The sequence below is a fragment of the Ambystoma mexicanum genome, chromosome 1q (genome assembly GCF_040938575.1).
Source record: "Ambystoma mexicanum isolate Mex_15411 chromosome 1q, UKY_AmexF1_1, whole genome shotgun sequence".
In the NCBI taxonomy this organism is placed as follows: Eukaryota; Metazoa; Chordata; class Amphibia; order Caudata; family Ambystomatidae; genus Ambystoma; species Ambystoma mexicanum.
The window spans coordinates 566846082-566870631 of record NC_090922.1 but is presented as its reverse complement, the minus strand read 5'-3'; the positions used below and the strand labels follow the sequence as shown (position 1 = coordinate 566870631).

Here is a 24550-nt window from a genome sequence, read left to right as displayed (position 1 = left end):
TCGGGCCATCTTTCCCTAGTCTTATTAATAAGCCTGGCATAAGTAATATATTGGCCTTCATGCACCCCCGCCTCCTCCTGCAACCTCTGGAAGTCCAGCGCCTCACCACCCTGCCATATATCCCCGAGGGTGGCCAGGCCCACCTGCTCCCAGTATCTTCGAACTGATTCGAATAGCTGAGGGTCGTCCCCGCACAGGACCACCAGCGGGGCCTGCCGAGAGTATGGTTCTCGGTCACCCATCATCTTCCAAGTCCTTTGCCAGATCTCCCAGCCCAGTCTCAACAGCCGTCCCCTGCCCACCATTTGATCCCTGCGCAACCACACCACCTCCTGCAGGAAGTACGGGGCCGAATCTCCATGCAGAAGTCGCACCTCTGCCGAGTCTTCCACTGAGAGCCACCTAGCCACATACAACAGCTGCCCCGCGAGGTAGTAGAGCTCAAAATTTGGCAGGCCTATGCCACCTTTGTCGTACGGGTTCTGGAGCTTCCACAAGGCCACCCTATTCCTGGAGCTTCCCCATAGAAAACCCCTGCACATGCTGTGTAGTTTAACGAAAAGGCTTTTTGGTATCAGAAACGGGATGTTCACAAAAAAGTGCAAAAGTCTAGGCAGGACCACCATCTTGAGCAAGGCCGCTCTCCCCATCATGGTCAGGGGCAATTTGGCCCAAAAAACCATGCTGGTTTTAATCCCTTCAAGCGCTCTTTCCGTATTGTGTTTGTGTTCTGCCTCTATTTTATGGTAGATGTTTAATCCCAGGTACCTGAACGTTTCTGTCTGCCATGGTATCAGTAGGACAGGCAACCTCTGCGACGGGACGTTCCTGTACCTGCCCAGAGGAAAGAGACTGGACTTTCCGAGGTTCACCGATATGCCAGAAAGGGTGGCATATCGCTCCATTACCTCTAACACATACTGCAGGTTTTCCTCTGGATAACGCAGGTAGAGCAACATGTCGTCCGCATATAGTGATATCAGGTGCGTGCCGCTATTCGTTCTTATGCCCACTTCCCCGTATTGATGACGCAGACACACCGCCAACGGTTCTAATGCTAGTATGTATAGCATAGGCGACCAGGGGCACCCCTGTCTGGTCCCTCTACTAAGTTGCCAGGCGTCAGAGATTATGGCCCCAGTTTTAACTCTCGCCAGCGGGGCGCTGTAGAGCAGCTGGACCCACCTGAGGTATCCCGGTCCCATTCCGAATCCCTTCAAGACCGCTTTCAGCCAGGGCCATCTTACCGAGTCAAAGGCCTTGACTGCGTCCAGTGACACTATGGTTAGCTCACCCGATTCCCTTTCAGTCTGATCAATAACATGGTGTAGCCTTCTGTGGTTATCTGTAATGTTTCTACCCGGGACGTAACCCGTCTGGTCTGGGTTTATCAGCTTCCCAATCACCCTCTTCAACCTGTTGGCCAGCACCGCCGTAAGTATTTTGCTGTCCTGGTTGAGCAAGGACAGTGGTCTATAAGACCCGCACTCGTCGGCTGGCTTCCCTGGTTTCAGGAGTGGGACGATCACGGCCTCGCGGAGGGACGACGGAAGTTCGCCCTGCTCGTAGGCCTCATTAAAAGTAGCTAGCAGTGGTTGGATTAGCTCCTGCTTATATGTTTTGTAGAACTCGCCAGGCAATCCGTCTGTGCCAGGCGCCTTACATGTGGGCAGATTCTGGATCACTACCTCCAGCTCATCAGAGGTGATAGGTGCGTCTAACTCTGCACGCTCTAGGTCATCTAGGGTGGGCAACTCTATGTCCTCCAATGTATCGCGTATAACTTGTCCCATGTCCTCCCCAGTGTCCTCGTACAAGTGCCTATAGAACTTGTGGAACTGCTTGTTTACCTCCACTTGGGTGTTACACATGCAACCTCCATCGCCCTTGACCTCACTAATCACCGAGCGGGGAGTCTCACACTTATATAGCCAGGCCAGCAGTCTGCCTGGCTTGTCGCCACCTGCATGTATCCTCTCAGTGTATCTCCTGTGATTAAGTCTGCACAGCCTGTCCCAGAGTTCACTGCAGGTAGTCTGCAAGTCTTTTATCCTAGTTCTATTGCCATGAGCGGTGTTTTCACACCGCGTGAGGTCTTCTAGCTCACTTTCCGCTGCTTGGAGTTCCTTTTCTACACCCCCCTGGAGCCCTTTAGCCTTAGAAATGGCCACCCCGCGCACCACCACCTTAAACGCTTCCCACAGAGTGCCCATCGAGCGTACACTGCCCGTATTTATATCAAAGTATTCCTCAATGGAATCCCGTAGGCCTTCCCGAAACCCCTCATCCTGTAGCGCCTCGGTCCTAAGCCTCCATGTCGGGATCCGCAGTCTTGGGGGCTGGTGTTTCCATTCCACTATCAGAGGCGAGTGGTCAGATAATACTCGGGCCCTATATTCCGCCCCCACTATGTCCCCCAATATCTCGGCCGTCACAAATATGTAGTCGAGCCTGGTGTGCAAGTTATGTGGCGCTGCGTAGTGTGAATATTGCCTATCCTCTGGGTGCATTCTCCTCCATACATCCACTAGGTTTAGGTCCCTCAATAATGTTCCTAGCGCTCTGGCCGCCGGCGACGTTTTTCCCGCCCTGTCCATTGATCTATCCATCCTGGGATTCAGGGTGCAATTGAAGTCCCCCCCCCACACTACCGTACTCCCTGCCAGGGACCCCATTGTACCATAAAGAGTCCTAAAGTAAGCTGCCGTATCGTTTTTGGGGGCATACACGTTTTCAATGTGCACTTCCCTGTTCTCCAAGAGGCCCGTCACCACCACCATCCTGCCCTCAGAGTCTGCCGTGTGGCTAAGCACTCGGAACGGCACGTGCGGCGCCACCCACGTGATGACCCCTCTAGCATATGCGGAGTACGCAGCCCCCACCACCGTGCCCTTCCATTTCTTCTTAACCATCTCCTGCTTCTCGCTAGTAAGGTGCGTCTCCTGCAGCAGGGCTATATCTATACGCATTCTCTTTAAGTACAGCATTACTTTATTCCGTTTCAGGTAGCTGTTGAGGCCCCGTACGTTCCAGGTCACAACTTTGAGGTTACCCGACGCCATCCGTTCTGGCCGTTCCCATCCCAACCCTACTCCCGATGCTCCCGTTGCTAATTAGTTTTCCGGCTCTTTCCCAAAAAGTTACAAACGGAATCCCCTTATCCCATCCCCCCCATCCACCCCACAGCACACAACTCCCACCCTCCCCCCTTCCTACCAACCCCCAACAATTGCCCAGCTCCATCCCTGGATCTCAGGCCTACCCACTTCTGGACCTGTCCCGTATTTGAGGACCCGGACCCTGTAGGGCGTCACCAATCTAACGGTGACCTAACTAAACAAACTACTATTGGGGTCAGAGAGCGCTTCACGGGAGCCCTATCATCTATGTCAGGAGAGGCGCGCCCGACGGGACCCGCCGGCAAATACCTTGGCTTCCGTCCCACCAGCACAACAGCATCCTATATTCCAGTCCCAATGTCATAACTATGGCACTTAGGGTGCTCTCGTCACGTATTACTTATCCTCAGCCTCTTCCGTCTGGGCATCCGGTTCTTGAGGTTGGCCCTGCAAGTCCAGCCAGTCCATCGCCTCAGTAGGAGTCTCGAAGAACAAGGATTTGTTCTTGTAAAATACCTTCAGCCTGGCGGGGTAAAGCAACATGTAGCGGAGGCCTACTTCCCTGAGCCTCCTCTTTACCACTCCGAAGTTCATTCGATTCCGCTGCACCAGGAGCGTATAATCCGGGTACGCCGTTATATTCGCCGACCCCCTTTCAATCGTTCCTCCTTTCCGAAAAAATTCAAGAATCCTCTCGCGGTCACGATAATTCAAGATCTTCGCGATCAGCGGCCGTGGGGGGGGCCCCGGGGCCGGCCTCCTGGTCAGGGCCCTATGCGCCCTTTCTACCGCAAACCCCTGGGTCAGCACCCCGCCAGTTATCTCCTGCAAAAGCATTGTTTCGACGTATTCCGTGGGATTCGGGCCCTCAATTCCTTCTGGGACACCCACTATACGAATGTTGCTGCGTCTGGCGCGCCCTTCCGCTTGCTCTGCTCTATCCTCCAAGTTGCCGACTCGCTGAATCAGGGCATGCAGCTCGTTAGCATGTGAAGCGCACGCCTCCGCATTCGGGATCAGCTCCTTTTCCAGTGCCCCCGTGCGCTCTGCGATCGTACGCACATCTTGTCGCAGCAGGTTCACCTCTTCCTGGACCGCTCCGATCTTGAGGTCCAGGCCCACTTGCAGCTCCTTCATGGCCAGGCCTAGCTTCGTTTCCCAGGCCACCTTCAAATCAGCGATTGCTGCCAGCACCTCCTGGATTGTGCCCAGTGGGTCCCCCGCGACCGCAGGGGCGCTCGGGGGAGACTTGGTGTAGGCCTCCATCGTGGGCTGCTTGGCCCGGGGTCACCCCGCTTTGGCAGACATCTTGTCGCGACAATTCGGCACGGTCTCACCGTGCTGTCCCTCGCTGGAGTCTGTCTTGTCCACAGCCCCCACAGTGTTCGCTCCCGCTCCGCTCTTCGAACACGCTTCGGGCGGCAAGCGAAAAGTTCGTTATTGGGGTCTCAATAGTTTCAGGCCCAAGACCACCGCTCGCGTCGTCTTCTTTGTGCTGGCCGCCATTTTGTCTGCGTCTTCAGTTCTGGACCCGCTGCACTGCGGCGAGGATAACTCTCGAGTCCGGAGCACTCCCCACGCACCAAACTTTCGGCGAATGTCGCCACAACCTTCATACACGGATGTGTGAGTTTGCAGCGCCGGCTGGTCACTGCGTGCGCCCCTTCTTCCCAGGATCGATGCCGGATCTGCGGAGCTCCGTGAAGACACAGCCTCCTACGTGGCCATCCAAGCCACGCCCCCAGTGATGACAAGTTTTTTATGAAACTCGCCGAGTGAAAAGATTAAGCATATATTCGTTGATGTTCGTTGTATTCCCTGTTTTAGCCAATTGCTATTAAAACAGACTTCCTTTACTAACTTCCTGAGTCAGTCTGGTTATTGATGTTTGAGTATATTCTGCATCCCAATCTATCTCAATGTATTGCTACCTCAACTTAAAGGGCCTTGTGTGTTAGGTACACAGGTTTAGAGGAGAGTTTCAAAACTTGTGACACAAGTGGCCGTGAACCATGTCTCACTGAGAGCAAGGACATCTGCCTTCGAGGAGGTGGCAGATGTCAGAGGAGTGTTTTGACAGCAGAGGGAGAGTGGAGCAGGTTGCCACATTTGAAAGCCTTCCGTAGAGGGGTACACATTAATGATGCACCTGGACGATGAAAAGCCAGCCAAGAGTACTTTCCATCTAATGCCACCATTAATGAGTGAGGACGAGAAAGGGGAGAGTGGATATCAGGGGAGGAGTCCATAGGTCTGGAGAGGGGACAGAAAAGAGGATACCCATGATAATCGGCCTGAAAGTAGCACTGACATAGGTGGCAGCGATAGGTAAACCAGGATCAGAAGACAGGAGATCTTTTTTAAATATTTTTCTTCCAGACTTCGTGAGAGAGGGAAGATAGGTGATAGAATAGCAGTTAGAGTAGATGAGAGAGATTGAGAGTGCCATGAGGAAGCAAGAGAGGGGAGTGAAGGGATAGAAGAGAGAACTGCACAGGCGTGACGCAACACACCAGGCGGCCTAGGAGCTGAACGAGGCAGGTAGATGCCCAACAAGAAGTCTTATGCTGAAACGGGAGGATGCCCAACAAGAAGTCTTATGCTGACTCAGGCGGATCAGGAGGGATGGAGGATCATCAGGAGGGTAAGCAATGGTGAGCAGTTCCATAGGGTGGCTTCGACAAGTGTCAGGGCAGAAGACCAGCAGAAGGGAATGAATGAATGGAGATGAGGGTCAGGATCAGCAGATGACAAAGACTGAAAGGATCATTGTTGCGAGCAGGCAGCAACGGGCACCATGTTGCAGAGGAGCTCCAAGCAAACAGGAAGGCCTGCGAGGTGTAGATCAGGCAGCAGGATCCACGGTGTGATGGAGAGCGGCATTAGTGGGTTGTCGGTGTAGCAATGAATTATTGCCCCTGTTGTAAGACAGTCTGCTCCTTAGGCCCACCTATTGGGTGGCCCCGGTCTAGTACTGGAAGTCAGAGATTGTGCTCCTTGCCGTCTGGGTACGCACTCAGAACTGTACAGCTTGTGCTGGTTTTTACTGGGCAGAGCAATGAGTTCTCTGTGATTTGATGTAGTTGAGAACGGAACCCAGTTAAAAAGCTGGTCTATTTTATTCGTGCTGCATGGACCCCAAGACTTCACAGTTACACTTCTGTAGGGTGACATAGCTCAGTGCAGTTCCCACTTCCTAAAGGACTCTCTTCTCCATGTTTGAGCATTACTTGTTTGGGCATTACTGTCAGGAAAGGGTTGATCAAACAGAGCCCTAACACCTCTGGCTCCTCCTTGTTCCTCCCTGCACACCTCCTCGCCTTAGCAGGCGTCGGCAAAGGTGATGAACATCCCCCCCCCTCCTTCACTGGACCCCCAGCAGGCAAAATATTGATGACGCGATGGTCGAATCAGCCTGCTCTGTGGGCTAAAGTGCCCCAGGCCCCTCTATTCTCAGTTGGGCCTCATTGTGGACTTGTAACCCCAGTTAGTCGATATGTATGCGGCCCAGGAGCAGATCAAGCATAGCATGGAATAACCAGAGCTGCATCCGGGCAACCAGCAGCAGGAGACCTCGGCCACCTCCCCAGGCACCCACAGGGCCCCTGTCCCCACTTTCCAGGCTTCTTCTGGCAAAGGGGCTTGACAGTCCAAGGGTGCAGCCCCAAGCTCATCGCCTGTCGCGACTCCACACAGGGGTGGGGGTGGCGGTTGGGTCAGGCAGTGGCCCGCCTAATGCCATTTCTCTAGGACAGGGGACCTCCTGCCTCACAGAGCAGGTTTCTACCACTGCCGATTCTGGGCAGGATTTTTGAACGGGTCGTGAGAGCACAATCTGCTACACTGCCATCTTACTGTGTTCCGTAACATGGCAGAGGGTTTCTTTGAGGGTTCGGATGTGAAGGCCAAGGTGTTGAGATTTCTTTCCAGTGGTGCATCCATGGGGACATTTTCTAAGGAGTTATTTGGTGTCTTGGTGGGTGTGGGTTGGTCCCGGTTGGGGAGAAGTGCATGGTGGAGCAGGATACAAAGGCCCATGTGATCTGTCACAGATAGGGGAACATTTCCAATGACTGTAGAGTTGGTGAATACCAGTATTGCCTGCGTTATGGGCTGTTTAGGTGACTAGTTGCTTCAATTCCTGGTATTCAAACGTTATAGTAGAGTCTCTCTGGCTTACTTTGTGTCTTGACTCCCGGGCAGGTTGGGTTCTCATTGGAAGATGGTAGTTATGCTGTTGACAAAAGCTGTTGTGAAGAGGTCTGCAATTTAGTTGAGGCAGGCCTTGTTGGTTTGGGATTGTCAGTATATCAGGTATGTGTCTGAGCATGTGTGAGTGGGACGTGACAAATTAGGGGTCCATGTATGCACATGCATGTCCATGAGGTATTCTGGCTAATAATGAGCCCTCTGCCAGTCTTCCCTTTGAGGTACTTTAGTTGGATGATTGAGCCTGCAAGGAGGAGGGTATCCAGACTGTGTGTGGAGGTAGGTGTGTGCTCTGTATGTGTGATAGAGTATATCTAGGTTGTGTGTGGTGATGAGGTCACCAAGCTTTGCCCTAAATCACTGCTATACAACTGGAGGAGTTAGATCTGACAATAGGCTTAGATCCTTACAAACCTTTAGTTGATAAATAAATAGGGCACATTTCTCATGACTCTTCATAGGAGGAATTTACTTGAATAACAGTCACCTTGAAGTGCTCAGTGTGGTAAGCCCATGTTAAACATCCACTTATAGCAAAGAAAGCCTTCCTTCCCTTTTTATTCTTATTCTTGGAGAGATCTTAAATATTTTGATATTCAAGATATCATCATCTGTTTGCACTTTACTTTAAAGGCACATGAACCTCCATTAGGTATGTATTTTGCTGGAACAGCATTATTGAACCTCCCTCCTTCAGTTCTGAATATGTATATCAGTTTTAGGGGTGAAAGCTTCAAGCCCGTTGGATACAGGGCATAGGTTTGGATGTCATGGCAACACATTTACATAGAGTCCTTACTAGCTATTAAGCAGCATAATTTCCTATTGTTGCCTTTGGAAGATTGTAAGTGCCAAGAACATTATGCCTTATTTTTGAAGATCTGATGCTTCCAAATATCCATAACCTCCCTACCCAATGCAAGCATCATCTGAATATGGATGTGTGCATCAATCTCCCTTTCCTCCTTTCCACCTGAACAATTCTATTACCAGTAGGGCTACGCCTTGCCTCAAATTGAAGCAGTATGCGTTTACTGGTTATATTCCAGATCTTTTTCAGAATACAATTCAGTTAAGTGTCCTCTGACATGGAAGGAGGCTCCATAATTCATCACTTTGATGTCACCCAAGAGACTCTGATTTCCTGATTAGTTGAGTATCCAAGTGTGCTGGTGTTCATGGAATATGGGAATCCAGCACATAAAGCAACATAATCCAAAAGGTCTGACACAAGCATACACACATGCCAGACTGAACAGTCCCAACAAAAATGTAAATATGGCACAAGCTATTCGAGCCTCCTCAGGGATGGCTGTGAGTGTAATCTAGCCGATTTAGTGAATGTCCGGTTTGACCAATATACAGCTCAAACCAGCTTGATCGAGTTCACTCCAATAGGTCAATATGGTTCAAACTTGGGGGAACATTTTTAAGCAACTATAAACGTGCAGAAGGAGGGCACTGGCACACAGGTGGAATGGTGATTGCTAAAGACTTATTTGAGATGAAAATAAAGTAAGCCTAACCCTCCCTTTATCTAGGAGGGGTTTCTCTGCCTCAATTGAAATGCTAATGGGCATGTCAGGGTGCCCAGCTAAATTAAAGAGTCCACCGTCGTGTGTCAAAACTCTAATTCTGTCCCTTACACTTATACACTTAACTAAGGAAAAGGCAGTGCTTCTCGGTCCAGTAGAAGGGCTCCCTTCTTCTGGACTGCAGGATCACAGTTCGATTCCAGGTTCTGGATGATTCTTTCAGTATTGCTTCTTCTCCTTAGATCAATATTGTGTTTCCAGAACAAAAAGGCAAAAAGTCCCAATAACGCTCTTAGCTAGAGCCTTCAGACAAACAACATCAGGGGGAATGACCCATGTCCCCTAATATTCTTTGCTTGCTTTCACAGCTCACAATGCCAGGGGGAATGTCTGCCTTCCCCTGGCCTTTCTTCTCTTTTCTGCTGTGGCAAATCTGGTTCACTACCCTGTCAGCTACTGCCATGAAGATGATGGTTTAAGACTTTCCTCGTTCTTGTGTATGGGTACCAAATCCGGCTTTCCTCTTCTCTTCGCTTTGAAAGACCTGGTTCACAACCCTGCCATGTACTGCCACGAAAGAGATGGCCCAGAAGGCTATTTGTTATTGGGTGCAGTGGTCGAAGTGTATGGAAAGAGGTAGTGGAACTATGTTCCCTACTGGCATGCATCGCTCCACACAAACCCCATCACCATGCCCTCTCTCCCACACAGTACAAACCCCAAAACACACGTGCCTGCTGTTTAGGGGAACGTTCAGTGCAGTGCACTGAAAGTGCAAGTTTCAACTTCTTCCTACACTTTTATTTTAATACAAAACCCTTCCGGAACGGTTTCTTTTTAAAATAAAAGTATAGGAACAGTAAAAATTAATTAAAAGAAGTAGAGGAGCACCGCTCCCTAACACTCCCGCCCACTTCGACCACTGATTGGGTGTGTGTCCCAGACCTCACTCTTCAGCCCTTCCGGCGTCCCACTAACTGTTCTGGCAGCCCAGATATCTGCAAGGCAATTGCCAGTGCTTTGTGGTCGGTTGTGGGCTTCTCGATGTTCCCTCTCGTGGTTCGGGCTACTTCTCCAGCAGCTGCGGTGGCCCCGGCCCGTCTTCTTCTCGGGATCTGCTTCTCGAACTCACTGCGTGTGGCAGGTCCCTCAGTCGGCTGGATGCTTGTTCTTCCTCCTTTTTTGACAATCTGTCCACGGTGGACCTGCGAGGGTCTTGGCTATGCCTGCTTGTCCTTACTCGCCGGCTTCGAATCGCACAGCTCCTCCAGGGAGGGCTCCTCTTTCACAATCTTTCCTCTATTTCGATGTGTGCTTCTCCAATCAGAGCTAGAGAACCACTAAAGACTCACTGGAGATTCTAGGAATAGTCAGTAGGGCTCCGAACCGCCCCCTTGTCCCAGTTCTTGCCCATTGTATTAGTTCTGGGTAGTCTTTGCTCTTCCTTATCCCAGTATGAGCCAAGGATGTTTCTCTTGGGTAGCTCCTACTCTTCCTCGTCCTGGTGGAAGTTAAGTACTGGGTTTCGCAGAGAAACATGGATGTCTGTGGTATGGAAGGGAGGTGTGTGGAACAGAGATTAGGGCTAGGGATATATGATGATGTTGGGTGAGGGGTGTCATACAGTGTTTCCCTTAGATGGTTGTCCTTGTCCCTAGAGGGGGAGTCTCTCCCCATGAGATCCCTCCTCCGATTACTACCTCCAACCTCTCCCCATGAGATCCCCCCCTCTGATTACTACCCCCAAGGGGACAATCGGGTAGCGGCCTCAACTCCCTGGCTTCAGGGAGAAATGGCGACACCTAAGGATTCATCACACAGCCTATACAGATTCGACATTTGTAACCATCAGAAATTATTGATTCGAACCTTGTTGATTCTGCTTGACTTAGTGATATAAACTGAGGCAGAACACATTAAAAGTTACTCACTGTAGTGACAAACAAACTCCCAGTCCCATTTCCTACATACTGTATGGGCGTCACTCCCTAGGGCTGGAACTTTTTTTCTTCCAAAAAAGAGCCATTTCCCCTTTAAATGTACAGATGCGTGTAGTCATGGCAATGGGCATGACCACACCTCCATATCCCTTCCCTTCTACATGCCGGACTGCTAGACGAGCCTGACCTAATGCACTTTTGAAGGGAGTCCTAGAGGGCGTTATCTCCTTTGCTATGCAGCTAGCCACGCCCCCTTGCTTAAATACCATTCATAACATTTTAACTCAACTTTCATAGTAGTGATGTGTTCTTAAGATAATAAAAAACAAACATACAATTGTGTTGCAAGTTACTCAGGGTTCAATGCAGCACAATGGTGATGGAAAGACCTTACCTTCTTGGTTTCACTGTAAAATAATGCTCTGAACAAATACAGTAACTAATGATTTTTGAGCACTTTGTGCTAGTAATTTTTCAAACTTTGTCTCAGTAACATTTCTTGAACTACGCATTGTAAACCTTTCAGAGCCACTTTATATTTTTCTAACCAATGCTGGAGGAGGTTTGAGGAAAAGAAAGTGTAAGCAAGGAGAGATTAATTACCTAAATCGATTAACTAGATGGATGCAGCAGAGTGCCGTTTCTCTTCCCTCAGCCAGGTAGCAAAGGTAGTACTTGCGCTTCACACAGAAGTGTTTTTCTTCTATTATTGTAAGTATAGGTATAATGATCCATAGTATGACATTTGTGAAATTTTTGGTTTGGGAGGGGCTAACTAGATCACTACGGGTTAGCTTCCCCCTCTTAATAATTACTTATAACGCCTGTTCTGTAATGGATCCAACGTTGAAAATGGTTGATCATACGGATATGACGAAGGTCTAACAAATGACATCTGTTTTTGTATTATTTATTTTTTTTAATCCTTTTATCATTTTGAGACTAAAACATACAAGAGAAAAGTTACATGTGCATATCCATTACACCAGAGATATGCATTCAATTTGTATAATACGTATAACAACAATTGACGAAACCCAACTAAACTTAAATCCAAAATGTTTAAACCCAAACACATTACCACAAATCCCTATCTTATGGTAGAAAATCAAACATCTCAAGACAAAAGACAATACAACACCAACAAATACAACACAACATTGAGTACGAAAATAATAACCTCCATCTATCCCAGTCAAAAAATGAAGCATGCAATCAGTAAACCTCAACTGTATAATTCAATGAAGGAACCCCAAGTTCTAAGGTAATGCTCCTCCCTCTTCTGTTTCGCTAACATAATTCTCTCGTAATCAGACAAAGTACAGACATCACTCAGCCATTCATCCACAACCTGTTTTTTCCTTGACTTCCAAACTTTTAATATTTGTTTAGCCGCTACCACTAATACCCTATTAATCCATCCCGATCTCACACTGCCCATTGTCCTCTCTCTCTCTACTTGACAATAATATTGTCGAGTAAGGTGTTCGCGTTAGGTAGTCCCCTATCACAATATCTAAACTGTTCAAAAGATCCCTCCAAAAGATGGACACCCTTGAGCATGACCAAAGCATATGAAGCAGGGAGCCTCCACTAAGACCACAACCCCAGTAGAGATCATTATCCAACAATCCTAGCTTGGCCATTCGAGTAGGGGTCCAATACAATCTACATAAAATTCTCTGTCTAACATACCTCAACCCTAAATCCAATTTGGACTGCACCCCTACACCAAGCAGACTTTCCCATTCGCCAGCAGGAATATCCATTCCAAGTTCCTCTACCCAATCCCGGCGCAATTTTTCCCATGTCTCAACATGCGAGTCATCCAACGGCATAAGTCTCATATATGCTGACACTGCTAACGGAATAGAATGCATCACATCACAAACCATAGGCCTCTCCCCTCATTGGTTCCCTTAACATTCTCTGTCGTTCAATTAAAAGGGAAGTCAGGTCTCTATCGTGCACGTTCCCTACCCCCAAGCCTGAAGGAATCTGAGGCATTCAAAAGATATCATATGATCATCCTCCCATACATCACGTATTTTTGATTGAGGGGGTGACTAGCTTACTACGGGTTAGCCCGCCTCTAAATAAATGCCTATAACTCCTGTTCTGTAGCAGATCTAATGTTGAAAATGGTTGATTTCACCGGATCCAAAGAATATGAATTGTAATTAATGACTTTTTCCCCAAAATGTTGTAGGGGGGCTGCCCTTCTCCTTTGCAGCTAAATATTTAAGCACCTGTGTGTGGTCTACCAAAAAAAAATGCCTGATCATACCAGCTAACTAGCTCACTACGGGTTAACCCCCCTCTAAATAATTGCTTATAACTACTGTTCTGTAGCACATCTAATGTTTAAAATGGTTGATCATACCGGATCTAACGAACATCTGACAAATGGCATCGAATTTTCTTCATTTTTTGGTTGGGGGGGGCTAACTAACTCACTATAGGTTAGCCCCCCCTCTAGGTAATTGAGTATAACTCCTGTTCTGTGGCAGATCTAATGTTGAGAAATGGCATACATTTTGGGCCATTTTTTGATTGCGGGGGGCTGGCTACGGGTTAGCCCCCCTGTAAATAATTGCTTATAACTCCTGTTCTGTAGCAGATCTAATGTTAAAAATGGTTGATCTTACCAGATCTAACGAATATGTATTGAAATGAATGACTTGTTTCGCCAAATTTGTTGAGGGGGGGGCCAGCCCCCCTCCTTTGCAGCCAAATATTTCAGCACCTGTGTGTGATCTAACAAAAAGAATGCCTTATCATACCAGATCTAACGTATATCTAACCAATGGCATCGAACTTGGTTCATTTTTTGGTTGGGGGGGGCTAACTAACTCACTACGGGTTAACCCCCCCTCTAAATAATTGCTTATGACTCCTGTTCTGTAACTAATCTAATGTTGAAAAAGGTTGATCATACCGGATCTAACGAAGATCTAACAAATGACAGCCGTTTTTTACCATTTTTGATTGAGGGGGGTGACTAGCTTACTACGGGTTAGCGCCCCCTCTAAATTAATGCCTATAACTCCTCTTCTGTAGCGGATCAAACGTTGAAAATGGTTAATCATACCGGATATAACGAAGATCTAACAAATTACATACTTTTTGGTCAGATGATTGAGGGGGGCTAGCTACGGGTTAGCCCCCCACTAAAGAATTGCTTATAACGCCTGTTCTGTAGCGGATCTAACATCAAAAATGGTTGATCAAACTCGATCTAACGAAACAGATCATTTTTTGTAAAAGATCATGAAGGGGGGACTAACACGGGTGAGGTAATACTCCAATCTTCAACTAAAAGGTCCGATTTGTAAAACCATAATGCAAGGCATAAAATAAGAAGTGTCGCATAGTAATTTGCTATGCAATTCTGTAGGTTTGATAATCGAAATTGACGTAGCAAAGCTAGCTATTTAAGTTACCCTGTTCAATGAAAGCACAGCTCGCCCTGCAATCCTCGCTTCCCCCGGGGTACTCTTCATCCCCTTTTCTCTGTTCACTGCAAGCTCAAAGTGGCTAACGGAGAGAGAGTGCAGTAGTAATCATCTCAACCATTCTTAAGTACCACAGGCCTGTGTGGGAGTGCTAGGCAAGGAACTGTCCGACAAAGACCAGTATGTGTTATCTTTATTTTGTAATAAAGACAGTCATGCAATTCTATTCCTAAAAATGTAAGTGGATACATAATGCATAATTACAGTATTGATACTGTAAAACACAGCATCATCTCAATGCTTTACAGTAAAGTTGAGGTTAGTGTATCTAAATCTCATAGTGTCAAACTGTATTTCATTTTGTTGGGGAACACGCATCATATTGATGAGTGAAGACCTTTGAAAATGTACATGGTCACATGCTTTTGATGGCAAACCTACTTCTGCAACTCGCTGGTTGCATACATCTGTGCAACTGGTGCTCAACCCATGAGCGGATCCCATACTCCTTGGCATTCTCTCTCATAACTCTGTTGCTTTATACTAGCTACCCATACCAGCTACCCTGAAAGCAACATGGCCGCAAACTACAATATTCCCCTTAGTTTGCCCTGTTCCCTGCCTGCTACGCCACCCACTCTACTTAGTGTTTCACTTTCTTTCCTCTTACATAATTAATACACAAAGCTAACTAGATGTTTATGCAAACTAGTGATCAATAGTTTCATGCAGTCTATACTTCGACAGATCTATTGCACTTCCATACATTGTGGTTAGCCTCCCAAGCTCACTTTGCTCTATGATTACATTATATATTTGCACCTGTAGGAAAGGTGGCAAAACTGTTTTCAGACCCCGTTTATCACATCTATTTGTGTCTATTCATGCAGCTTAACTTTTACATTTTACCGACACTGGTTCAGGGCTCACAAAGTCTTTTCGTTCACATGCATAGATTTTATGATGGGTGAGTACCATTTGCAAGGAATGTTTGAAACCTTTATTTAACATTGACTTTGTTTGCAGTAAATATCAAATAAACCTTTTTCACTCTGCATGGCCGGTCCCTGGATGACAGAAGTATGCCAAACAAAGTGGGTTTGTGGTGACATGCACCATTTTACAGAAAGCACATTTACATGTGTTGTCATCCATTGTCATTGGTCAACTGCATGTCCCTTAGGTCGAGTATGTTATTCGACCTGCAGGTCTAGCAGAATTTTTAAGAATTTGCAAGGCCCGACTCATCTCACTAATTTTCTTACTTTAGCGGTACACAAAACTCCTGTCATGTTGCTCATTTTATGTCTTGGGTGCAATTACTTCTGGCGACACAAAAATTATTAGTACAACATTGCTAATCAAGAACAATTAAATTGGCAAAGTCCGTTAATCAATTTCTGAAAACTAATATATGCCTTGTAATGGCCGCCATAATTCCCCCAAAAAACTGTTGGTATTGGTCACCTAAAGTCACAGCGAACTGACCCAAATACTTGCACCTTCCGTTGAACATTCTGAAGGGTTTATCAATAGCTGACTGCAGAATGATAAGAGCGAGGCATTCAACCAACACTTCACATAATTGCATTAATTTATTTACTGGACATTACTCGCTAGTTGTTCATGGGAAATGCCATCTTTGCCAGATTACTTTTTGTTTTTGAACAAAAACAAAAAGGACCAAACACTGGAAGAAGTGTCCTACTAAAGGAGTCTAATTATGAGATGGTTGCCTAAAATAAAAAATGTAAAACTAAATAAAAAAAGATGGTTTACAAAGAAATTACAGAGAGCAGATGTATGCGTTTTGCATCACAGCAAAGGACTGTGGAACAGCAGTGGCCTCCAACTGACACTATTTGTGGTTGGGCGCACACCTGTGTTGGACAATGAACCAGTGGCTTGTGGCCCTGAAATCGTCATGGGAACTTGGCAGTGTGCACTCCCCGCTCACACTGTAGTTAAAAGAGCAGTGGAGCGACCTATGTGGCTAAATAACAGGACAAAGTCAGCCCTAGCATCAAAAGGACAACATTTAAATGTGTACTGCACTGAGGCTAGTACACTCCAGGCAGACCGGCATCATTCTAAACTATATGCTATTCAGCAGCAGCGGATACCAAGTACCACTTCAAATGCACATTGTTATGGAGAATTCTCATTTCTGTGCTAATTCCCTTCAACCTTAGAGACCCCAGCTCTTTTGCTGGACTTTAGGACTTTAAAATGTGTAACCCTGAAGTGAGTGAGCCCTTTTTTCCCTCTCTCATGTATTTTGATCTGATTTGGATTATGTTTCTCTTTTGTTTTTGGAGTCTGACAAATTCCATAGGCATCTACCTTTTGTATGGTGCCACACAGCACCTTCAGTGAAGTGTCACAGGGAAATCCTTTAGATTTCTCTTAAGGTTTAAATACCCTTTCTTGGGTGAACTACAGTTCCCAAGAATAGTAAAGTGAAATTGACTTTACTTACCTTTTCTCTTTGTAGGTCCAGCACACACCATCTTATGTGGAGTGCTGGGGGGTTACTTGTGGCCCCTTTTCCTACTTACTCATGTAACATTTTTTATGTTACCCTCACTACTTTAAATGGCTGGTGGCAGTGGTTTAATTGTCCTACCATTGTGCTTTTTTACCGCAGGCTGAATCCTCAGCTGCAGTATAGCTAGCACCCATGGGTGACCATTGTGTCAAAATGGCCCCGGTCGTCTTTTTTCGCCATTTCTTGTTTGAGAGGTCTTTCTTGGGTTTTACTCTGTGCGTCAAACCGGGTTTGACACCTTTGTTCATTTTCCCTTTGGTGGGCTTCAGTACTGACACCCGCCTCTGGCTCCAGTGTGTCTGGCAGGGCAGGAAGTGAGGGAGGTGCCCGAAAACACCCTTGTCCTTGGTCTCCAGGGAAACCTGAATGCACCCAGTCCTGTGCATGAATGGGAGAGACCTGCTTAAAAGGCGAGGCTTCTTGGACTGTAGACCGAGTTGACCACTGGGAAGAACAACCCGACGAAGCAACCGTGAACAAAGCTTGCTGCATCCTCCTGTACCCCGTTGAACTGCCCAGTGAAGCCCTGCTGCTGGGCTGAAACTCCTTTTTCTACTCGACAAGAGAATCTCCAGACAGGAAGATTTCTTCCCTTGGGTTAGTGGGACCAACTAACCCCGAGACGAACTTTGCTTGAAGACCTTCCCCAACTTGCTGTACTTTTTTGCTGCTGAAGGAACCAAGTGCCAGGGGTCGAGAAGTCTGTAGATGAGTGCAATGTCTGTAAGCCGGACCAACGCTCCAGGAAGCTCCAGAGGGCCCTCCAGAAGCAGGACGCCTCAAGCTCGAGTCACCTCACCAGAGTGCAGGACTCAAGGAGTGAAGGAAGCCCAACCAGTGTCCAAGATCGGCGATGGTTCTATTTACTGAGCGCTGAAACCACAAAGTGTTGCTGATCTGAAAAGAGCCCGTAGCTGCTGACGACCATGGAATTGCTGTTGCAGGAGTCCCCAGACGTCTTCCCTCTTGTCCCCACGACTGAGGCCCAGGAACACAGGATCTGCACCGCTGCAACCAGACAAAAGCCAGCTAGACCTTCTTCTAACCAAAGGTACTGTTCTGACTTTGGGGTACTTACCTCATGGTCTGTAGCTTGCTCTTTAAGTTGAGACTGCAGTAGCTGCTTTTTGTAGTTCAGTTCAGCTCTAATCTTCACAAGTGTAACAGCATGTGACCCTACAGTGATTTTCCTACAACAAACTCTCTAACTTTGTGCAAGACGTTTACTATCCAAGAAGTTCCTCTGCTCCATAGACTCTGCTCCAATTGACTTTGGCTGTCCTGGCTCCCTGCAGACTTCTATTCCATTGGCTTTGATTCTTACTGTCCCTCATAGGTGATGCATTTTTAACTAATATTGCTGGGAAAGGTTTTTATCTAGACTTCATTGGAAGACTTAAAGTGCTTGCATGCTCTGAGAACCCGTTTACACTTTTTCCTTTCTACAAACCTCAGAACTTGCAAAGTGTACAAGTGATATATAAATGTCATTACTGTCCTAGTTAGTGAAGTCACATCGGGGTGTAGGAAGTGTGTATGAAGCATCTCTAAAGAATATCTACTTGCTTTGTGTCCATTCTGAGAAAGTAGTCTGAAGTGTATTTGATTGTTGCATACATTGCCATTTTTAAAAAATGCTTATTTAAAACTGACTGTTAAATGATTAAATAATTATTTTACTAAAAAACCTTGATTCCAAGTGTTATTGTGATACCTGTATTGGTGAATTTCAATGCTACAGCTCTACAGCTCACATTTACCGCTCTTGCGACAAGTGTGGCTGCTCAGTCATACTACCAACTTGTGTAGTACAGACCTATACCAATAGGTGGGTTACCTAATACCACAGGGTTACTACATCAATTCTTGCCGAACACACATCATCCGCATACTGTGAGCCTAGCCAGGCATAACCGTCAGGAATGGTCATTCAGCATTTTGACATTTTCGACTCAAACTGAATGATTAAAAAAACATAGCAACTCAATGTATAAAAGTGTTCTGTATCATTGATTCTGGTGATATGAGAAGTGCCTGTAGTGCCAAGATACTATGGAAATGGCTATGTTACTGGATCAACTGTGATACAATGTTTTTTGATACAGTAAAAACTATTCATAAAGGTTTTTAAAAAATGAAGATCAGAAACAAGCTCCCAAATCCAGATTATTGTTTCATCAAGAAGTACCAATTAATTCATTAATTTCTTTATAGTGTTGAAGAAAACACTGCTTATAAAACAAACACAGAGAACTAAACTTCAAGAATGATTGATACATTACCTTGCCACAGCAGAGACCACAACCCTTACTGCAAGCTCTCTGAAGTATTCTGTCCTGACGATATTGACACCATAGTGGCGCTTGGCTACATGTAGAGCTTTACCATATAAGGAACTGACATCAGTAGAGGTTAGCGATACTATCCCAAGATTTCGGACATTCCTGAAGGCTGCATCAAGGAAGTTCACAGTTGTCCCAAATGGATCCAGGTGTCTAAAATTAAAGGAATACAGATCTCAAAGGATACAATTGCAAGTTGGATGGCACTTTTAAATATATCCTATTTTGTCCTAGGTATATTTCACCTCTGCTAGTTTGTGAGCCACGAATAATAGACCATGCTTTCCCAAAATGTAAGCTTCATCCTCCATTGGGACAGGGTCAAGCATTGTGCTTCTAAACCCCGAGACTAGCTGCAAATAAGGGCAAGACTGTACACAATAAAGGAGACACCATAAAAGCAATACATCCACAAGCATTTTAAATTCTGCATGCTGCTCTACTCTGCGACCACCCCTGGCTGGGTCTTTCCTGACTTGGCTCCGTCTGCAGAAGTGCTCAGTGTTTACTCAAGTCCAGGTCATAATTACTCCCTTCATCTCCTCACCCCTGAAGCCCTCTGCATAGGAAGACTTGACTCTCCAAAGGCACGAACATTTTAAGCACCATCTGCATAATATCCATCACATGGTACAACCAACCCCAACTGTAAAGCTGGAAAACTCCTGACCCCTTCGTTCTATGGTCCAAGCAACATCACAACACTTCTCCCTTTCTATACAAGCCACAATCTATACAAAGAAGTTTGCTAGTATATACACATTTAAAAATCTTCTTCCACGATGGGCATCTGCCAACAGATCTAGATTAAAACACTTTGCTCTGACATTTTACGATCATTTACAGAATTAGCCCCAAACATCACTTCTCACCAGTTAATTCATGGACCATGACAAATCTGAAGATTGATGGATAGAAGGTTTTTGACAATCACAACCACTGGCAATTCTCTAGGAAAAGCTAAACCATGTTTTTTTCAGCCTGCCATCCCATTACAGAGGGGAAGAACCATGTGCAAACCAGACTATGTCCCAGCCAAACTGATGGGTCGCGTCTTTACTGCATAAAACTACCAGCAAACCAATACATGTTTTGGACTTATTGGGTCATGTGATTATGGACCACGTCTCTCCCTTCCACTATATTTATTTTCATAACATATGCCCTCTGAGGATGCATGACATTTAACACTCCACACTTGAGCCTCACTCGAGGATTGCGGATCAGAACCCGATCACCCACTTTCCATTCATGTTTGTTAACCTTGTAGATCCGATCAACCCCAGGGTTCGAAATTAAGGTTCAATGAGCATGATTTAAAAACAGCTCCTGGGTGTCTGGCATCATGGAGTAAGCAGGAGCTACCACTGGAGGACGAAGATCGAGTACACAGCCCACTACAAATCTAACTTCCACATGGAGGTGCACACTAACATTTTGGCTATTTTGTACGATCCATTATGTTTAAATGTGAACTCGATGTATCCCAATTCTTTATTACCATTCCCAAACACTCAAAGTTAATGTCCCATATGCATGTTTGTAAGGGACCAGTCTGAGGAGTCAAATGTAGCTACTGCCCCATACCGCTGGCATCCATAATGAGAGGTCTCAATAACATTACAAGCCTTCACCAGGCAGCTGGGGCATGGTTGCAGGCTCTGTACACTACATCGACACAAATGGTAACACTTCAGCACATACAGAGTAGGTTGGTGCAGTAAACCCAGACCATGTGCTTAAGAATGTCTCTGCAAGAAACCACTACCAGCACAACTTGAATACTAGGTTTGATCTTTGTTTGTCCATCCTAGTATATTTTGGTCTGGGGGCTTCATAAAGCTCAGTCCTAATGTGGGAAATGGCAGCACTCTACCATGAAGCCGTGAAATGTGTTCTGCAAACTATACTCATTAACCATAACTATTTAACAGTGAATCCCTTCCTTATAAACACATCCTCGAAGAACCTAATCATTTCACGTGTGGTGGGCTTCTCAGCCAGTCCTCTGGTCAATCCATTTGGAGTGGTAGTCCACAATAATGAAATTGGCTTTCCACCCCAATAGTAAAGCGGCCCATATCATCCACTTTTACCTTGACCCACAGTTCAGTTGGGACCTTACCAGGAGACAAAAAATCCTCTCCACTTCCTCCCCTTTCAAAACATAACCATTGTATGCCCAGCACAGTCTACACAAAGCCACCAAAAGGTCTGTGATGCCTCTGCATCTTAGTGGTTTTACTGCCCAAATGTCCTCAATGGGCCAGCCGAACAACTGTTTCCCTTCGGCTCTCACGTGCAGTGCTCGAATCCACTCTCTGATAAACAGTGCCTGCCATCATCCACTTTTGCCCGCTCAAAGACCTTCTATGAAATAACTGAGCCGCACGTTTGCCACTTCCACATTTTGGAACATGGATTCTACCATGCCGCTACCTACCGCAAGGCCAGAGGGTCACTCAGCAGCAGCATGCTGAACATCAGGAACGTACACGACTTTCAAAGTCATAGGTCTGCAACCTCTAAAACCCATTTCAACATTCAAGGACTTTTCTTTCGGCACCCACTTGCTGGAAAACATCTGGACGAGGAATATGTGGTCAGAGTTCACTATGGATCGATTACCCCCGAAGAAATTCTTTAAATGACTGCACAGTACATGCCACTGCTTCCCATTCCACTACTGAATAATTGCTCCCCCCACCCTTGAGTGCTCTGGAAGTAAATGCAATTATAATTTCACCATTTGCTTACACCTGGGCTTGAGCAGCCCCCAAACTAGACCCACTTGCATCAACCCGTTGAAGTAGTTTTGACTCAATCTGTAAAAGTACCTAAAGAAGGCACTATACAGAGGTCATCTTATACTGAGGTTATCGTATGCCCTCAAAAACACTTACTCGCTCATAACCCATACACAATTGAAGTAAGGCCCTGAAGACAGTGGTCTTTGCCACAAAACCATTAGGCTGCAGAGTTAATTTGTTGGCAGTGGCAAAGTCGCATCTGGAGGGCCATCTGGGAAGGACAGGGGGACTCTGTAGGGCCGGGTACAACAACACGCTTTGGGAAGATCAAACCAGAGGTCATCTAAGGTGGATCACCCAGGGTCTCCTCTCCTTATGTGCAACCTTCTTTGCCAAATATACTTGCCCGATACCCATTTGTTAGGAGTATGGGGATAAGATAGGGACACCTTCTGTTTTAACCCCTTTTCCAACCAGTTTTCTCAGCCACAGTCAGAGCCAGAAGTTATGGAGAATCTACTCGCTGGTTAACTCTGTAGCGAAATGAGCAGAGTAACAGGGAGCCAGCAGCACTGTTTGATTCCACAATGTGGCAGCGGTTCAAAAACATTACGTCAAGAGGGAAAGCCCAAGCCAGACACACACAGTAGATTTGGCAACACTCACTGGCACAAACTCAAATGTTCACAAAGGTGCAAGAAAAGCGTGGAGCCATGTACCTCTACCAGCCAGATCTCAAGATGCCATACTGAGGCTTAAAGCCTTTGTTTATTATTCAGAAAGCCAATCAATGAATTAGGAGTAACCCGGAGGAAGGGAAGGGGCAACCCTAGGAATGCTAGGCACATGAGAGCAAGGAGGGTTTAGATCAATCTTGTGAACCGCAGGAGATGGGGAATTGCCTAAACAATCCCAAATATCATTAGTTAAATCAGATGGTGCACAGCCCAATAAAAGCGGGCAGGACACAGCAAGTGATCGTACAATCAGTATGTCGACCTAGAGAGAACACTTTACTGAAGGCACTTCAGAGATTGGGTCCCCCTTTGGCATCTCCTCCCTGTCAAGATTATAAGGGAGTATGGCAGGAGCCAGAATGTCGTCATTTAGGATGTGGTGATCTCCTCCCTACGCTGTGGTCTACTTGCCCCCTTTCCCTTTAAGAAGGGAAGCGAGCAGTCTTGATTAGAGAACAAAGCCTTTATTACATTTTTGAAAAACAGCCTCTTTGGGTCATAAGGATCCTTTATATCTTAGATCTAATTCTCTGTTGCCCTACCTAGCTGAACTCCATGAGAAAGCTCTGACCCACCAGATGAACAAGTTACTTCTTACCTGGTAACGTTCTTTCGATGGGATGTTCCTCCGACGTATTTCTTATCTTTGATAATTCGTCTCCAGCTTGCTGGCCTCGGAAATGTTTTCTCAGTAGAGGGCGCTGCGCATCGGCGTCCGTCGAGTTGGTGTCCCTCGACAGCCACCGTATCGGCACGGACGTCACCATGCCCATAAATAGCCACGCGCAGCGTCCGTTGCTCAGTTCCGTTTTGTAGCATAAGATAAGTCCTGCATGAATTGGTTATTGACCTTGAAGGAGCGCAAGCTGCAACCACAAGGGAAGTATTACTGCGGGGATGGATGGGAGGGGCGATGAGAAATACGTCGGAGGAACATCCCATCGTAAGAACGTTACAAGGTAAGAAGTAACTTGTTCTTCGAAGGGATTGTGTCCTCCGACGTATTCCTTATCTTTGACAGACTCCCATAGCAGTGGTGTGTAATTGGAGGTGGGAGTAAAAACACCATGTTTCCCTTTAGGAATGAACAGAATGTAATACGGCTTTGCCAAACCTAGTCTCTTGACTAGAGGAGGAATCCAGGTTGTAAAATCTTGTGAAGGTATGTGCGGACGACCATGTGGCAGCCGCACATATGTCTCGAACCGGAACCCCTCTTTGGAGGGCCGAAGAGGCTGCGATACCCCTGGTTGAATGAGCCCTAACATTAAGAGGAGGCTCTTTCCCTGCTAGTTTATAACATTCCAGAATGGCCAAAATAATCCATCTGGAAATGGTCTGTTTTGTTATCGGTAGTCCCAATTTGTGTCCTGAGAAACCTACGAACAGTTGGTCTGCTTGCCTAATCCTAGCAAGTCTGCTGATGTAAAAGCTTAAAGCCCGCCTTGGGGTCCAGCCTATGCAGCCTCTCTTCCTCTTTCTCCGGATGGGGAGGGGGATAAAATGAAGGCAAGGTAATTTTCTGAGTGATGTGGAATTCAGAAACCACCTTTGGGAGGAAATTAGGCTTCACCTGTAGGACAACTTTGTCTTTATGAAAAATTGTATGAGGGGATTTACAAGATAGAGCTTGTAATTCTCTCACCCTTCTAGCAGATGTTAGTGCCACTAAGACAGTTTTAAGGGTGAGAAATCTTAGCGAACAAGAGTGGAGTGGTTCGAAAGGCATACCCATCAGGAAATTTAAGACTAAATTTAAGTCCCATAAGGGAACTTCGAATGGTCTTGGAGGATAGACATTAGTTTATCCCTTTAGAAATTGTATTACTAAGGGTAATTTGAAATACGATGGCTCCTCTGCAGTGCGCTTGAAGATCGATAGCGCTGCGAGATAGCCCTTGATAGTGCCAACTTG

General features: G+C 46.4%; 1 protein-coding gene across 4 annotated transcripts in view; it reads right to left on the bottom strand.

The window, feature by feature from the left end:
* TRMT1L (tRNA methyltransferase 1 like) overlaps positions 1 to 24550 on the bottom strand; it is a 1318548-nt gene that overhangs the window by 411673 nt on the left and 882325 nt on the right. For all 4 annotated transcript variants that reach the window (XM_069641040.1, XM_069641039.1, XM_069641041.1 and 1 more), the window contains one exon: positions 19089 to 19301. In XM_069641040.1, coding sequence (XP_069497141.1) covers positions 19089 to 19301 — 213 coding nt within the window. The remainder of the gene's footprint in view (positions 1 to 19088; positions 19302 to 24550) is intronic.